This window comes from Apodemus sylvaticus, chromosome 5, assembly GCF_947179515.1.
Source record: "Apodemus sylvaticus chromosome 5, mApoSyl1.1, whole genome shotgun sequence".
In the NCBI taxonomy this organism is placed as follows: domain Eukaryota; kingdom Metazoa; phylum Chordata; class Mammalia; order Rodentia; family Muridae; genus Apodemus; species Apodemus sylvaticus.
This window is the reverse complement of record NC_067476.1, coordinates 142,424,566-142,443,207: the sequence shown is the minus strand read 5'-3', so window position 1 is coordinate 142,443,207 and position 18,642 is coordinate 142,424,566. Positions and strand designations below refer to the sequence as shown.

The 18,642-nt window shown below is 42.1% G+C and overlaps 1 protein-coding gene across 3 annotated transcripts in view; it reads left to right on the top strand.

Moving 5' to 3' along the window:
• Window positions 1-18,642, top strand: part of LOC127686153 (protein NDRG3) — a 65,616-nt gene that overhangs the window by 9,698 nt on the left and 37,276 nt on the right. For all 3 annotated transcript variants that reach the window (XM_052184102.1, XM_052184103.1, XM_052184101.1), the window contains exon 2: window positions 11,317-11,418. In XM_052184102.1, coding sequence (XP_052040062.1) covers window positions 11,362-11,418 — 57 coding nt within the window. In that variant the 5' untranslated portion in view covers window positions 11,317-11,361. The remainder of the gene's footprint in view (window positions 1-11,316; window positions 11,419-18,642) is intronic.

Genomic DNA, 18,642 nt, shown 5'->3' with positions numbered 1-18,642 from the left:
TTAATTGGGGTTGGCTTACAGGTTCTAAGGTTCAGTCCATCATCATCATGCCCGGAAGCATGGCAGAGTCCAGGCAGCCATGGTACTTATTGGAGGAGCTAAGAGTTCTACATCTTCATCCAAAGGAAGCCAGGAACAGACTGTTCTCAGGCAGCTAGGAGGAGGGCCTCAAAGCTCATTCCCAGAGTTACACACTTCTTCCAACAAGGTCACACCTCCAAATAATCCCACTCCCTGGGCTACACCTACTCACACGTGTCTTGTTTAGGTAACCATATTATTGGGATTTCATGGGTGTACCTTCCCTGTTGTGTCTAGAAGATTCTGTTTAGCAGCAGGTATTCTGGATGTCTGACTCTTAGTCTCTCTGCCCCTCTTTGATGATGTTCCTTGAGTCTTGAGTGTAGGAGTTGGCTTGTAGATGTATTAATAGGGGTTGAACACACAGTCAGTTGTTGTCTGCATTTCGACCAGTTGTAGATTGATTTATCTTTCTGGCTGGTTGGTTGGTTTTGTTTGTTTTCTGAGACTGAGTCTCACTGAATAAATCATGCCAGCTTTGAACTCAGGGATTTGAAGCATGTGCCCTTACACCCATCAGCTTTCCTTTCTTCCTTTTTTTTTTTTTTAATTTTTAAAATTTTTTTTTTAAGATTTATTTAAGGAACTGAAGAAGCAGCTCAGTAGTTCATAGCACCTGCTGCTTTTGAAGAGTTCTGTTCCTGAACCCACATCAGGCAACTCACAACTGCCTGGAGCTCAGTTTCTGGAGAGTCAATGCTCTCTTTTGTCATCCACAGGCACCTGCAAGTACATGTGCATGCTAACACATACATATGCGCTGTGCATAAATAAATGTTAAAAATGCAAATTTAAAAATAAAAAACACTTTTGTTTTTATTTTGTGTTTGAGTGTTTTGTTTACATTTATGTATGTGCTAGAAGACAGTACTGCTGGATTTTCTGGAACTGGAGTTAAGGACCATTGTAAGCTGCTGTGCAGGCTCTGGGAATTGAACTGGGTTCCAAAGGAAGAACAGCCAGTGCTCTTAATCATTAAGCTATCTCTCTGGTTGTAGATTTCTGTAATAGTTTCCCTCTTTCCCATATGTTATAAAAAGAAATTGTTGGTAAGGAAGAGAAGTATATTTATCTATGTTTTTTTATTGGATGGCTGAGTCTACTAATATATAAAGTTATTATTGACATGTGTGTGTTGGCTGCCATTATTTTTTGTTGTTGTTGTTGTTGTTGTTTTGCTGCTTCTGTTCTTGGTCCTGTTTTGTGTTTCAGTGACCGTGCTTCATTTGTTTTCTTTCTGTGGTCTCTTGGCTGTGCTTGCACTCCTTTTCACCCTAGAGTACTGTTTCCAGTGTTCTCTGTAGAGCTGGTGTGGTGGACATGAGTTCTTTTAGACTGTGTCATGGAAAGTTTTTCTTTTTCCTTCAACTATGAATGGTAGTTTTTCTGGGCACAGTAGTCTAGGTTAGCCTTTGTGCTGTTTTAGAATTTCAAGCACATTGCTCCAGGCTCTTGCAGCATTTAAAGTTTCTATTAAGACGTCAGCCATTAGTCTAGTGCATGTTCTTTGATGCTCCTTGTGGTTTTTCTCTTGCAGTTTTTCAAAAAAAAAAAAAATACTCTTTTTTTGTTCTGTGTATTTAGAGTTTTGTCTATAATTAATATGCTGTATGGAGTTCTTTTCTACTCCTGTCTATGGTGTGTTGGCTTCTTGTATGTCATTCCTTAATTAGGGGATGTTTTCCTCTCTGATCCTATTGAAGATCTGGTCTGTGCCATTGATCTGAGATGATGATGATGATGATGATCTTTCTCTTTCCTCTTTCCTCTTTCCTCCTTCCCCTCCTATGCCTATAATTCAAAGATTTGCTTTTTTTTTTTTAAAAAAAAAATAGAATATAGTATTTGGGGCATGGGAAGGGTAGTTGAGAGGATAGAAGGGATAGAGTAAGGCAGAGAGACAGAGAGAGTAGTGGAGTAGAGGCCGGCCATGACACATGGAGAGAGAGGGGGGAAGTGGCTGGGGAGAGGGGGAGGGCTGAGGGACAGAGCTAGAGCAAGAAGGCAAGAGACCAGAGCCGATTTGATCTTTTCATCGAGTCTCAAATTTCCTGCATGTTTCTTCTACAGTTCTTTGTTTTGTTTTTTATATTACTTGTTTGAATGGTCCAATTCCTGTACTTTATTTTCAAGCCCTGATACAGCTTTCCCTTGAGTTTTCTAACTGGGCTATTGAATGTTTCAATTCCATTGCATGTTAGCTTCAGTATTTCTATCTCTGTACTGAATTCAGTTTTCTGATCCTGAATTGACTTTTTCATTTTGTCCATCCTTACACTTGTGTTTTCTTGGACTTCACTAAGAATTTATTTCAGCCTCTTTAAGTTCTCTGAAGCATTTGCTCATGTCCCTTTTAAACCCATTGATTTTTTTTAAAATTATGTTTATGATTGTTCTTTTAAATTTGTGTTCTAGGGTTCATCTAGGTAATTCTTATTGGAGAACATTTCTATAGGAGTACTGGGTTTGGGGGGGGGCATTATTTTGTCTTTCATATTGTTGTGTACTTGCCATGTGATCTGGGCATGTGAACCTCTTTTACTGGTTGTGTGTTTGAGGTGAGATTCTAGCCCGCCTCAGGCTGGCTGTGCAAGACCTGCATGGAGCTGTGGAGATGGCATCCAGTGGTGAGATTAAAGGATTATGCACAGCTGGCAAAGATGACCAAGTTTCAAACACTTGGTAAAGCTAAGCTTCTGTGTCATTCTTAGAAACCATCAGTGTTGTCCATGCGAAAAAGTGGTTGTGTGCCCCCCCCCTTTTTTCTGACTCAGTTTCCTTTGTAGCTTGTCTTCTCTTAAAGCTGCAGTGCTGTCTTCTGTGTGGTTTTTATCTTACCTTCGTGTCCTCATTCGTCCTCCTGCATTGCGGTTAGTCAAGCAGATCCGTTCAGAATCCACCATTGTCACTCGGGAATCTCTCGGCCACCCTAGCCCTTAGTGGTCTCGCCCCTGCCCTGCGGAAGCTTCTTTTAGCTCCAGTGCTCTGTTCCACTGGGTGCACTAGGTGCCGTGGAGACCTCCCAAGTGGCCTCTTTCTCCTTGGTGAAGTGGAACGCACACAGAAATACCATGGGTGAGACTTGGTAGGATTTTAAACTGGTGAAGCTTTGATAGTTCCTTAAATTGATGATTAATGCCCTACAGAGGTTAGTTGGCATTATATGGAGGCAGTTTTGATTGTGAGAGCTGTTGGAGGGGGATGTTCTAGCCATCTAGTTGTAAATGTCTGGGATATTACTAAACATGGTAACACACAGAACACATTCCCCCCACACCAGACGCTGTCTTTGACACCAGCCGCTGTCTTTGTCTATAATCATCAGTGAGGCAGTGTGTGAGACTGGGCATAACGTCAACATTTGCTGTTAGGAAACTTGAGTTTCAGTTTCACTTGAGCCATTTATTAATGGTTGGTTTGTTTGTCTTAACTCTCATTTTTCATCTCTGTTCTAGCTAGGATGCCAGTACCTCTGTTTTTCATTGTGATAATCAATAAACTGTTAGGAGAGAGAGGGGAGGAAGAGGAGGAAGAGAGAGAGAGAGAGTGAATACATGTGAGTCTGCATGCTACCCTGGCTCTAGCCAATCACCTGGGTGCTCCTGCCTCTTTTAGCTGTAAATGTTTCAGGACTAGCTGCAGCTGAGCCCGTCCAGCTCATTCCCCTTTAGTGTGCCTCTTGCTTGCTGCCTTCATTTTGTTTTGGTAATCTTTCTGCATTCTTTCCAAGACCAAAAGTGATTGATGTTGTCCCTAGAATACCAATGAGTTATCTTGGTGTCAGTATGTCCAGAAAAGCCAGAGATAACAAATTACCTTGGTCATGGAAGAAAGCTCTGAAATAAAACCGTATTTCATTACTGCTTTTTTTTTAAAATGTTTTTAAGTTCTAGACATTTCACAGTGTAGACTCCCATGTTCCTTAGAGTCAGACCAAATGTCCGCTGATCTTCTGAGTGACTTTTACCAAGTTTCTGATTTGTATTAGGTTGCTGACTGGTTGGCCTGAGGAAAATATGAAGTACATTTATAGAGAATTCAGAATGTCAGCCCTGCCTAGGAGCCCAAAAGATCATTCTGCCTAACTTCTTCCCTTTACAGAAAGGGAAAATGCCTGGTGTCACTCAGCCCTTATGGGCCTGCCTACATGTAGAGTGCACTCCTGATGGTCTGATGGACTCGTTCTGGGACTGGAAGGGTCCATGCGTCTCCAGCCTTCTGCTTTCTGACTGGGCAAAGGCTTGCATTTTCTATCACTGGACTTTATTTTTTGTGACACTAGAAATAGAACCCTTGCCTCACACATGCTAGATAAGCGGACTGCCACCGAGCTGTGCGCCTGTCTCTGCATAGCTAGGCTGCTGTGTGCTGCAGAGACACAGCAGCCTCACCAGCACTTCAGCAGAGTCTGTGCTTTTCTGTGTTTTCTATTCAGAGGTTTGCCAAACTTCTTAAAAATCCCAGGTCTTGGTGCTCTTTAAAGACTCTTCTTGTGTTCTGTGTGTGTCGAGAAACACTGCTGTCTCTCCCCACCTCCTAGTAACATTTTCTCTTGCACTTCAATGTAGAAACAGCATTTTCCAAATTTATAAAAAATGATCTACATAGTCCAGGACTTTTCAGCACATGTCACTGAACTTCCTAGATCATTTTTCCTAGATGATTTTGGGAGGTTTTGTTTGCTTTTTGTATGTGTGAGTACATTGTTGCTGCCTTCAGACACACCAGAAGAGGCCATCAGATCCCATTATAAAGGGTTGCTGGGAATTGAACTCAGGACCTCTGGAAGAGCAGTCAGTGCTCTTAACCACTGAGCCATCTCTCCAGCCCAGATGTTTTTTGAGAAAGCATATTTATGTAGTCTCAGCTGATCTTGAACTCTCCAGCCTCAGTCTCTTTAGCATGCCTTACTCTTCATAGGGTTTTTTCTCCCAATATTTTTTTTTTGATTCTTTGATGTGATTTTTTATTTCACATCATACATCCCTATCACATTCACGTTCCAGTCCTTCCCTGTTCACACCCCTTTCCCCCCTACCTTTCTAACTTTACTCCATTTAAGAAGCCAGTCTAATTCGTGATACCTATATATACACTGGAATGTGGTCAAACTCCCGTGGCCTGCCTCTTAAATGGAGCCGAGTCCTTCCCTTCCCACCCTGCTCCGGGAAGCCATCTGTTGTGCAGAGTGGCACTTACTTCAGCATCCTGTCATGGTTTTTAAGAGTTCTCTTCGATGGCTTCCTGTTTAGGCTGCTACTATTTTAGGGGGTTGGGTGGGAGCAAAGGTAGGGATTGCCACAGAAGTCTTACATGACATGGATCATGGACTTCAACACAGACTGGGCCATACAGAGTAAGGCCACGGAACTCCCTAGGCTTTGGCACCATTAATGTCCCACCAGAAGATAAAGCCTTTCCAGTTCTCAGCCTCTCCCCACCTTTCCATCATTCCACAGTTTTCTCCCCTACCGTGTGAACCTCTTTTTCTTTGACTGCTTTGGCACCATGTTTCTGCTTTTCTTCCTGTGCCTCTGAACGTTTTCTTTTTATCTTCTAATGGCTTTACTTTCTATCACTCACTTGCCCTTCTGAAGAGCCCAGGGTCTGTAGTTTGGTGATGACCTGTGGACTCATCTCTCTAAATCTCACTCTTACTTGAACTCTGGTCTCTCTGGCTCCTGACTTAAACTGAAATATTCATTAATGCCTGCTGCTCTTTTTCAGTTCCTCCATCTCCATGCATTTGGGTCAATATTCTTTTATCTCCCTTAACTAGAGACTTTGACAAAAACCTGATTCTTCCCTGACCTTGTGCCATTTTTCAATCAACTTTTAATTTCCCATTTTTATCTTAACTGATGTTTATTTCTCAGAGGTGCTGAGGCTCAGGCCTGTGTGTGCTCTAGCTCGGGGCGTCACCCCAGTCCCTCCTTTATTCTTTACATTTGTAATTTCAGCTGCTTGATAGACTGTCACTCTCAGCTGGGTCAAACTCTTCTTTTTGGTATATTCTCCTTCTGGTTGATTTGACCTGTTGAATCTTTTTTAAGATGCATATAGTTTATTATATAAAAAACACTGAGTGCATTCTTTTTGGAAGATGGCAGAATGAAATAATAGAGTCTCTGCTCTATCTCTGTTAAAGATGCTGTCAGTGATCACCCTCTGATCTCAGATGATCTCTGGTCCTTAGTGATGGGTCACATGCTTGACCGTTATCCCTCAAAGCTGATAAAAGCCTCAGCAGAGTGTCCATTAAAGTTTGAAGCACACTATTTTAAGAAGTGAGAAGTAGCCCTTGTTTTTAAAACAGGCGGCCAAGAAATAGCTGGAATTTAATTCCCTTCTTTACTTATTTCATATTCTCCTTGCCTTAATTAGCTCCTGAAAGGATGGGTTCTTATCCTGGAGTGATGACTCAAACCTGCATTTCCAAGGGGTCTGAGTCATTGTTGATATGTATAGGATTGCTTTAGGCTTCCATCAGTTGGTCTCATGGGTGCCACTGTGTGGGTGGAGAGGAAGGAACTGATCCAGGTCCCCATAATCAGCTGGTGGAGCTGGGGTAGATACTATGTTATAGTGGAGACAGAAAAAATTAGACATTTCCTAATCCCTTACATGTAGAATTTCAGAAAATAGGTCCAAGCCTATATTTCTCATCTATAGAGTAAATGAAGATGTCTTCCTGGGAGATTGATGTGAGAGAATTCCTGGCATGCAGTTGGTGCCTACACTGCCCTTTCCTGTTCCTTCAGTCGAAGGGTGATTGTAAAAATACACTCTTCATACTTCTTCTCAAGACTAGGAAAAAGGGCAGACATTTTTTTTTTTTTGTCTACTGTAGCTTATGAAAGCTTCCCAGCCTTTTAAAAATATCAGTACCTCTTTGTGCCAGGATGGGACCTGGCAGCAGATGCCGGAACTGCAGGCCACATCCCCAGGAGGGAGCCAGTCTGAGCAGCTAAGGGATCTGGAGATGGAGTTTTCCACCATGTGATCTTCCTTTTCTCATAGATATTATAAAACTGCTCACTGGGAAAGGCTCAAGATGGCAGGAACTAAGGGGGGAAAAAGAATTCACTGCATCCTTTCATATGTGGAAGGTCTCCTGCCCTCTGGCCAATTTCTAAACAATCCTGGAACAGCTCTAGCATTCCTCCCTTAGTCTGCCCAGCTAGGGGACAGTCTTCTTTAGTTGCATCTTAAGTGTATACTGGCACAGTCATCACATTTTCTTGTCTTATAAACAGAAGATGGTTGGGCATGGTAACACCTGCCTGCAGTCCCATCACTTAGAAGCAGAAGGATCAGTAGTTCAAGGACAGTCTCAGATACATACCAGGTATGAGGTTAGCTTGTGCTATTTGAAACCCTGCCATAGAAACAAACAAAAAATGCAGGGGCGCAGTCAGTAAGTGGATGTCTTGACTTTGAACCTGAAGCCTGACACACCCACACATTCACAATGAAGTTTGTGCTTCTTTCTTGTGAATGAATTTCACTGGTAAATAAAGTAGGTAGTATGGGAAAAAAAAAAAACAATGCCAGGATATCATCATTTTACATGAGAAAAAGAGCATCATGGGAATAAACTAAAATTTGTGTTTTGAGACAGATTCTTCCTGTATAGCCCAGGATGGCATCAAACTTTTGATACTTCTGCCTCTCTGCCTAGCTAGTGGTGGTAAATGGTTATCCTTAGATGGAAGAAATGTAAGTAAAGTATCTTTTCATTATTCTATTATTTTCACACAGTCAGAATGATCATATAAAGTCCAAATGAAATGAAGCCATAGTTTATTGTATGATTAATAAATACAAAATGAATAAATAAATTTCAGACATTTTTTTTTCAGAGATGGAGTTTGAACCCAGGGTCACATACATGGTAGGAAATTACTTATACCTTCTGAGCTTTGAGTTTCTGTTTCTTGAGCAAGTGGTATGTAGCTCAATGCCTTGTGTCATGCTAGACAGAGGCAAAAACCATATTACCAGACAGCCATGTAAGCATGGGGAATGCTGCATTGTAAGCCATGGTCTTTAGTAGGATAGATGTATTAAATAATTTTGAGCATAATTTCTGTTCATAGTGGGTTTAATCAGGATATAATTCCATCATTTGTCAATCATCTGTAGCACGCCAGTCTCCTTTAAAGGTTGTCTTAATTCTCACAGGTTAGAAGCAATTATTCCCACTTGGAGCTCTTGTCTATTCTTTTTATTTATCATTTTAGGGACCATAGTCATCTTTGCTATTTTGGAAGTTCCTAGGAGGAAGAGCCACTCTCTGATCTTTCCCAGTGCTTTACACAGTAGCTCTCCAGTAAGTGACATTGAATGGCCACAATTCAAAATCATTGAGTTAGGATTTTTCCTGATCTAATAGGTCCAGGGACAAGAAAGAAAGTGTGGAGATTTCTCCACAGGTGAGACTCATGTGCCTGCAGTACCCAGTGCTCACAGTCTATCCAAGGCTGTATGGTGGGAGGCAGGAAGGCTTTCTGCCTCATTATCTCATCTCCCTCAGCCGCCTTGCTTTTTCCGAATTCCACAATGTGGTCCCCCTTATTGGTGTACCTATTGCTGTAGAATATAGCCTTTCAAAACAAAATCATTTCTTACCTTTTATAGTTTCTGTGGGTCAGGAACACTGAATGCCTTGGCAGAACAATTTGGCAAGTGTCTCATGTGGTTGCAGTCAGGTGTTTCTATGGCTTAGACACCTAAGCTCTGACTGACTGAGGCTTTAGGATTCATTTTCAAGATCACTCACATGGCTAGCAGGTTAGTACTGGTATTTTGATTCCTCCATGTGGACCTCCAGAGGTCTTTGTGTGCCCTCACAATATATTAGTTTTCTCCCTTGGTGATAGAAATTCACCATCACAGAAACTTTTTTTTTTTTTTTTTGGTTTTTTGGATTTGGTTTTTTCGAGACAGGGTTTCTCTGAATAGGCCTGGCTGTCCTGGAACTCACTCTGTAGACCAGGCTGGCCTCGAACTCAGAAATCCGCCTGCCTCTGCCTCCTAGAGTGCTGGGATTACAGGCATGCACCACCACCGGCTCAACATCACAGAAACTAAAATGCCCATGTAAGGGAAATCTGAAAAGTCATATTTCTTTCACTTCTCTTATGTTCTATTAGTAATGTAAGTCATTCCTGATTTGTTTGGGTGGGTGATTATATGTGAGTGTGAATATCAAGTATCAAGGATAATGGACTTGTAGAAGGCCATCTCAGGTCAGCTACCATTCTCCTTATCACACTGAGATTCCTCAGTAGAGTTGTTGATTCATTTTCACTGCCTTTGCCATTACTAATTTAGGGTCTGTCTTTGTCAGGGTTTCTATTCCTACACAAAACATCATGACCAAGAAGCAAGTTAGGGAGGAAAGGATTTATTCAGCTAACGCACATTGCTGTTCATCACCAAAGGAAGTCAGGAGTGGAACTCAAGCAGGTGAAGAAGCAGGAGTTTACACAGAGGCCATGAAAGGATGTTATTTACTGGCTTGCTTCCCCTGGCTTGCTCAGCTTGCTTTCTTATAGAAGCCAAGACTACCAGCCCAGGGATGGCACCATCTCCAATGGGCCCTCCCTGCCCTTGATCACTAATTGAGAAAATGCCCCACAGCTGGATCTCATGGTGGTATTTCCTTAACTGAAGTTCCTTTCTCTGTGATAACTCCAGCTTGTGTCAAGACACACAAAACCCGCCAGTACAATTGACTCCTTGTCAACTTGACACACATACACATCACGATAAAGCCTCAACACTTACTTTATTATCCATCCCCAAGATCTAAATAACTTTAAAAAGCCCACAGTCTTTGCAAATTCTTACATATTAAAATTTCAATCCCTTTAAAATATCCAATCTTTTTTTTAAAATCCAAAGTCTTTTTTACAATTAAAAGTCTCTTAACTGTGGGCTCTACTAAGATACTTTCTTACTTCAAGAGGGAAAAATATCAGGGTACAGTCACAATCAAAAGCAAAATCAAACTCCAGTGGGATCCAACTCATGATCTTCTGGGCTCTTCCAAGGGCTTGGGTCACTTCTCCAGCTCTGCCCTTTGTAGCACACACCTTGTCTTCTAGGCTCCAGCTGCCTGTACTCCACTGCTGCTGCTGTTCTTGGTGGTCATCTCATGGTACTGGTATTTCCAAAACACTGATGTCTTATACTGTAACTAGGCTTCACCAATAGCTTCTCATAGGCTCTCTTCATGGTACTAAGCCTCAACTCCTTTGCATGACCCCTTCAGTCCTGGGCCATCAATTGCAAGTGAGACTGCACTTTCACCAATGTCCTTCCATGGCCTCTCACAGTGCTGAGCTTGAGCATGGAAAATGCCTTACAGCTGGATCTCATTGAGGCATTTCATCAAGGGAGGCTTCTTTCTCTGTGATAACTCCAGCTTGTGTCAAGTTGACAGAAAAGCAGCCAGTGCAGGGTCCTATTCGATAGCATTAACTTACAGCTGTTGCCTTCCTTAACCCTCTCTCCACACCGTTGCTTCCAGAGGCATAATTCTGAGAATGTTGTTCTCTTGCCCATCTTTAGGAACCAAGATATAAACTTCAGACTGCAACTGTATTTGTTGTTCTTTGTTTAAAATATCACCACAGATGTAGTAACCTAAAACAACACACCTTTATTATCTCAAGATGTCCTTGCTAAGGCTTCAAACAAGGTGTCAGTTAGGGTTACCTCTCAGCTGAGTCTCCACTGGGAAGGAAACTATTTCCAGTGTCATGTGGTTGTTGGCAGTATTCAATTTCTTGTAGAGACTATTAAACCAAGGGTCTCAGTTTCTTTCTGTCTTAACAGAAGCTGCCCTTAGTTCCCTGCTGCATGGCTCACTCAGCATGCCAGCTGGCTCAAGACAGCTGGCAGGGGGGAACGTCTCAGCGAGACAGGTGTTTAACTGTTTTGTAATGTAGCCACAAAAAAGCACTCCTGTACATTTTATTTCCCTCAGTCTCTTAGTCAAAAGCAAGACATAGAGCCTGCCCTACACTCTAGGGTGTGGGATGTGAAGCTGTGAAAAGGTATGAATACCAGAGGGAAAAAATACCAGAGGCCATTTGAGTGTCTGTCTGCCTCCACTGTGTCTCCTGTACCCTGTGTACGTGGAGCAAAGTCCAGTGTCTCAATGAATGATGCTATGTCTGCAATGTCGGCGTAAGCACGTTTTCTCTTCCTTCCCTTCTGTTTCAGAGTTACTGGTTTATTCTTGAGACTGATCTACTCTGAGCCATCCTCATGGATGAACTTCAGGATGTTCAACTCACAGAGATCAAGCCTCTTCTAAATGATAAGGTAAAGTCTGTTTTGTTTTAGCTCAAATATGTATAGATGGTTTTCTTGTGCTATTAATTAACTTTTTATATGTGAGAATACTAAGTAAAATACTTAGCTTGATTTTTGTTGATGGGAATACTTTTAAAAACTCATTCTCTAACCTACTCTTTGATGTCTCCCACTGCCCTTTCTTTTACATAGGCTAATTCATCATATTTTGATGTTTTTCTGTCTTATAGAAAGGAAAAAAAATAATACAACCAACTTAAATAGAAGGTGTGAAAAGGGGTATTTGATTTAGGATTCAAATGCTTGACGTTTAATTTTTTTTCTTGGTTTTTTGGATTTTTTTCCCCCAAGACAGGGTTTCTCTGTATAGCTCTGGCTGTCCTGGAACTCACTCTGTAGACCAGGCTGGCCTTGAACTCAGAAATCAGCCTTCCTCTGCCTCCCAGAGTGCTGGGATTACAGGCTTGCGCCACCACCGCCTGGCTTGACTTTTAATTTCTATAACAAAATTTTAACACGTATGGCTAGTGATGTATACAGGCTCCAGTGCTCTCTCAAAAGTTTGCTGAGTCTACAATGTGACCATTTTCATCAGAGATATATGTCAGTAGTTTGCCTTATTTTTTGGTGGTAAGGTTGTAGGTAACCTTTGAGACAAGGTTTTTCTGTTTAGCCCTGGCTGTCCTGTAACTCATTTTGTAGACTGGACTCAAACTCAGGAAATCCACCTGACTCTGCCTCTCTAGAGCTGGGATTTAAAGGTGTGCACTACCACATCCAGCTGAGTATACCTCATTTTCTTTTCTTTCTTTCTTTTTTTTTTTTTTTTTTTTTTGGTTTTTTGGATTTGGTTTTTTCGAGACAGGGTTTCTCTGTATAGCCCTGGCTGTCCTGGAACTCACTCTGTAGACCAGGCTGGTCTTGAACTCAGAAATCTGCCTGCCTCTGCCTCCCAGAGTGCTGGGATTACAGGCGTGAGCCACCACAGCCGGCTTATACCTCATTTTCTATCTTGGTGTTAGAGAATTACATAATGAACGGATTACTTGAAAGCCACCAGAACTCAGCAGATCTTTCCTGTCCCTTCCTGTTCAGTGCACACACCAGAAACTCTTTGCTGCACTGCTCTTTGACTTACTGTCCTGATGCTCTCTGTTAAATACTTTAGAGCTTGTGTGTGTCTACAGTGTCCTCAGAGAAAAGAATGCAGAGGGTGTGGCTAAACAGGTGGGGGAGAAGAGGTGAGCAGACCAAAAAGCAAGGCCCTTTATAATATCTATCTTACTCTGCATATATATATATATATATCTTGGTATTTCGAGACAGGGTTTCTCTGTATAGCCCTGACTGAACGGAACTTACCTTGTAGACCAGGCTGACCTTGAACTCATAAATCTGTCTTCCTCCCAAGTGCTGGAATTAAAGGCGTGGGCCACCTCTGCCTGCCTCCTGACTTAACTGAGTTACTTTGTATCCTGACAGCCCTGTACTCATCCCTGTGGTCTTTTCTGTCACTCCTTCCTTTAACTTTCTCTAGACTTTATGTTCTCTCTTTTGTCAGTCTGTACTTTTTAAACACCTTCTTGACTTCTGCTGACTGCCCCCATAATGTTTCCAGAAATCTCTATCCATTAAACACCATTTTTCTGTATATATAAAGGACTGTACCTAAAAGGATGTGCCGTGAGGAAGAGGAAGATACTAAAATCTATAGTCATAAAGCTCTGGTCTAGCCACAGAAATGAATATTCTCAGAGCAGGAGAAAGCAGACAGTTTAGCTTCAGAAAGGAAGTAACCTGTCTACAGTCTTGTTAATCATCAGAATCAAGTAAAGGGGTTCAAAAATGCAGATCCCAGATCCCATTCCAGACCAGTCTAAGGGGTAAAGACTGTGGTCTGCATGATTCAGGTTTGACTTATGTTTGGAATTACCTGTGGAGATGTAAGAATCACTGATGCCAAGTCATTCCTCCTTACTGATACCCTACTGGACTGGTCTGGGATATAGTGTAGTTGTTTTGTTTGTACTGAGGATTAAACCAAGGAATCATGGTTGTCAAGTGCTCAGCCACTAAGCGGCTTACAAATAAGGGCATTGCTATAATACTTGCTTGAATGTTATAGAGTGAATTCTGTCTCCCCCAATTTTACACACTGAAACTTTAGCCCCCACTACATGTGACTTTTGGCGAGGAAGCCATATGATGGTCAATTTTAATTGTCACCTTGATATAATCTAGGATCACCTGGGAAGACTTTCAGGATTGATTATCTGATTGGATGGTCTGTGGGCGTGGCTGGCGGGTTTGTCTTGATTATACTAAGTGATGTGGGAAGACAGCCTAGCAGTGGACAGCATCATTCTCTGGGCCTGGGTCCTGTACTGTGTGAGATCGTGAGCTGAGCACTGGCCCCATGTCTGTACTCTCCCTGCTCTGGATTGTGCCTGAGACTGGCTGCTTAAGTTCCTGCACCTTGACTACCAGCTGCTATGCATTGTAACCTGGTTTATGAGCTAAAATAAAACCTTCCTCTCCCAAGTTGCTTTTGTCAGGGTTTTTTATTACAGCAACGGTACAAAACTAAGACAGACCTTTATAGAAGTGATTAAAGTTCAGTGAGATCAGAAAGATAGAGCCTAATCTGGTGGGTTGGTGGCCTCTCCTTGTAACCATACAAGGACTTAGTAAGAAGGCAGCCATTTGTAAAGTAGGAAGAGAGCCCTCATGAGAAACAGAAGCCTCTGTCTTAAACTTTGCAGCTTCTAGAACTGTGAGGAATTCACTTTCTGTTGTCGTAAGTCTTCCCCTCCGTGGTATTTCGTTGTGGCCCAAATAGACTGACACAAGCAAAGCCTCGCTCTCCCATTGCTTTCAGTGTCTCCTCCAGATGCGGCTCTGTTCCCACCCACTCTCCACGGTCTGCCTTGTTCCGTTCTCCCTGAGACATGTTCCTGACCCATTTCCGATTCATGAATGCCCCCTGTTCTGACTGAGTAGACAAGAGTCCCTTTGAACAATGGCATTTCCGAGGAATTCTTGATTCCTTAGCTGTCCACCTTCCCGACTGCAGGGATTCCCTGGTATTTGAAAACTGCCAGCTCTGCTCAGTGAGTTGGTGCTTTTGTACATGTTAAAAAAGATGATGAGGAAAAAGTCTCTCCTCCATCTCCGTGGTGTCACAGATAAGGACTTTTCCATATTGCTGAGTGAGCTAAAGCTAAGAAAGGAAGTGGCTCGAAAGATTGAGTTCCAGGTAACGCTTGCAGGATTTCTCCATATTAGCACTGATGTTTTGGACTGGATATTGTTTAGGACACTGTTCAATGTATTGTAGAATGTTTAACAACAACTTGAGCCTGTATCCACTGGATGCTACTAGCCTCCTCCCAACCCCCTGCCCAGCGGTGACAGGTAAAAAGGTCTCTAGGTTTTGCTAAAATCCATAAATGATGCTCACGGGTATGAAGAGAAAACCTCTGGATTTGAATGAGTAGGTGCCTTGAGAAGCTTTGTTGTTATTTTGGCTTCCTTCCCCCCTCCCTGTAGCCCTCCCTCCCCTCCCTCATTTTCCTCCCTTCTCCCTTCATTATGGAGTATGGACTATCCTGTTATTATTCATTTACAAAGTACTTTAATGTGCCAAATGCTTTACATGCATTCTCTCTTAATGCTCAGATTTCTCTTTAAAGTACTATAATCTTCACTTAACAGATGACAATATCTGATTGCCCTGTCAGAAAATGGGAGAGCTGGGACTGAAACCTAAGTCTTTCCTTTTCTGAAATGTTCTACCTGCCTCTGCCTTCGAGACCATGTAGACTTTGCCAGTGTGACTTTTCTTGTCTGTCTGTCTGTCTGTCTCTCTCTCTCTCTCTCTCTCTCTCTCTCTCTCGTTTTTTGGTTTTTTGTTTTTTTTTTTTTTCGAGACAGGGTTTCTCTATATATCCCTGGCTGTCCTGGAACTCACTCTGTAGACCAGGTTGGCCTTGAACTCAGAAATCCACATGCCTCTGGCTCCCAAGTGCTAGGATTAAAGGCATGCCCGGCTTCTTGTCTCTTTAAGGAGCAACCTAGATACATATATGATTTGACCCCATCTTTCACGTCATACTTTGCTCTTAGCATAAGATATTGCTAAACCCTTTCAGGCTTCATGAAGCTAAAGGGAATGTAGACAGACCCTGTTACAGGGAAATGTGTCCTGGAGTGACCATAAGGAAGCATTTTCCATATATTTTAAGAGAAGTTCATGTTAACTTGTCTTATAACTTGTTGGTATCCTTCCCATTTTTATTTTAGTATGACTATAATTTTGTCTATAGCTCAGAATTGTCAAGAAGTGGGTGATTTTGCCATGTTTATTTTGGCTCCAGTAATGAAAAGAAGTAACCACCAAGGCAGAATGTATAGCTATATGAGTGGTTTTTTTTCCCCTCAAATAACATTATAAATGTGGTAGTACAGAACTGTGATACCAGTGCTTAGAAAGCTGAGATAAGAAAAGACCAAGTCCTAGATTACATAGCCAGACCCCGTCTTAAAAGAGACAGAAAAGCCAGGCCTACCCCTGAAATCCGAGTACTGAGGACAGAAGCAAGAAGGGTGTCAAGAGTCTGAGGCTAGTCTGTGTTGCATAGTGAGTTCCAGGCTAGCCAGAGCTACATAATAAGACTCTGTCTGAAAAAAGTATTTAGCCATTTTCAGAGTATTTTTAGAAATATTACATTATTCTTCAACTGGGCACAGTGATGCACACCTTTAATCCCTGCAAACAGAAGGCAGAGGCAGATGGATCTCTGAGTTCAAGACTAGTCTGGTCTACAAAACTGGTTCCAGGATAGCCAGGGCTATGTAGAGAGACCCCCATCTCAACCAAAAACAAAATAAAACAAATAAAACAACCAAATATTATATTATTCTTCTAGCCTCTTGTCAAACTCAGCTGTTTTACAGATGAGGCTTATATTTGGTCCAAAGCCAGTGTCTATTACAGTGTTAGAACCCAGACTAGCACCTTTAACTTTTATAAAATGATTTATTTATTTGTATGCATCAGTATGTTGTCTGCATGCACATCTATGTAAGGGTGTCGTATCCTCATGAACTGGAGTTGCAGACAATTGTGACCTGCCATGTGAGTGCTGGGAATTGAACCCAGTCCTCTGGAAGAGCAACCACTGCGCTCTTAAACTTCTAAGCTACCTGTCCAGCCTACACATTTAATGTTTAGCTTTGGCCTTGATCTAGGGGTCTGGTGCTCTTCTCACCATCTGCTTGTTAGCTGTCCAGCCACCTCACCCAGCAGATCTCATGCCAAGCAGGACAGCCCACCATGCTTCTCTTCCCTGTTTTTTAGTCTGTCTACTATGGCTTTAGATCCTACAGAGCCTAGTGAAAGCCAAAAGCCAGGTATAAAAACCACATAGGAAAACTTGAAGATATGTCAGAAAGGGGAATAAATACCCAAGGGGAATGAACGGAACAAGCTGTTTGCTTTGTGTTGGCTATTATAATAAATTATGAAATAGCCCATACTGTAGTTTAAGGTTTGTTTTTCTACTAAAGACTAGGCATATAAGCAAAGGGGAAGGGTGTGTGTATAAGAATTGTAAGAGGGAGAACTCTGGGATCAACTTAAAAGTAAATTTTTAATTGATATGGCTGTTTTGTTCACATGTATGTCTATGCACCACTTGTGTGCCTCATGTCCACAGAGACCAGAAGATGGCATTGGATCCTCCCTGAACCATAGTTAGAGATGCTGTGAGCTGTCGTGTGGGTGTTAGGAATTTAACCTGGGACTTCTGGAAGAGCAGCAGCAACCACTATTAACCACCGAGCCATCTCTCCAACCTCTGGGAGCAACATATTTGTAAGCTCCAGGAGAATAGAAACAGAGGAGTTTATGTATGGGGGTTACTTTTTGAAAAGGTGTGCGCAGGGTGGGGCACTGGGGCAGAAAGACATGGGATGTCTCAGCCTTTAACAGCTCATGTTGTATAAGCCTGTTGACCTGAGTTTGATCCCCAAACCCAAGTAAAGGTGGGAGAAGAGAACCTATTACACTTTGTCCTCTGACCTCCACAAGCATACAGTGCCACCACACATATCCCTCCTCTTCCAATCATACACATACATGCAATAATAACATTTTTAAAATCTAATAAAGGTTTCCAGAGGGTCTGGCCTACCTAGTGGGTTACTGGTTAAAGGCTGGGTAGATAGAGTGTCAGGAAGGGGCTGGAAAAGAAGGTGCAGTGAGTGTCATAGGGCAGTCGGTACCTGAGTCCCTAGCATTCCCAGGTGAGCCCGCAATGTTTACTTTCTGTGATCCAGACTCCATGTGGGTGGTGTTGCTTTCTTGGAATCTGAGATTATGAAAAAATTCCAAGAAAAAATGAGGGCATGGATCCTGTCTCAGGGAAATGATAAGAGACAGAGTAAAGTTAATTGGAGGAGGGTTTAAGGATGACCCTGATGCTGTAACTCTTGGCCTTGACCAGTGAGAACTTGATTAACGTTGTAGTAAGTTTCTGGGAATGAGGAGATAAAGTGTGCTTTGAAGGAAAAAAAAAAAAACAACTAACTATGGCTAAAAGAAAAAGAAGAGCGTGGGGGGCGTAGTTTGATGGTAGATCATTCATCTCGTGAGTATGAGCTCTGGGGTTCATTCTCTAGCACTTCCCCACCTAGTGTCTACAGTTAAACATACATTTGTTGACACTTTCATCAGATACACTTCTGGGGTGCTATTCTGTTTTGAACTAGAGGGTGGGTATATCTTAGTGTTTCAAGAGCAATTGTCACAACTGTTGTCAGAAATGACCAAAGTGACACTGGGCAGGAAGTGTGTTCACGCAACTATTAATGCTACCACAACAGACTGAGTGGTTGATAACCAATTTCAAGAAACAGAAGATGGTAAGGAAAGACAAATCCATAGTTACAACCTATCAGAGAGACCAAGGAATTTTAAAAATTTAACTATTTTTTATTTTATTTACAATGGTGTTTTGTCTACATATGTGAGAAAGTCAGCTCCTCTGAAACAGGAGTTACAGACAGTTGTGAGCTGCCATGTGGGTGCTGGGGATTGAACCCAGGTCCTTTTGAAGAGTATTTAGTGCTTTTAATTGCTAAGCCATCTCTCTAGCCTAAGAACTTTTTAATGTAGGAGTCTGTGACCCCTAACCTTAGCCTAAGAGTGTAGTATGGTGTAGATGTCAGCTT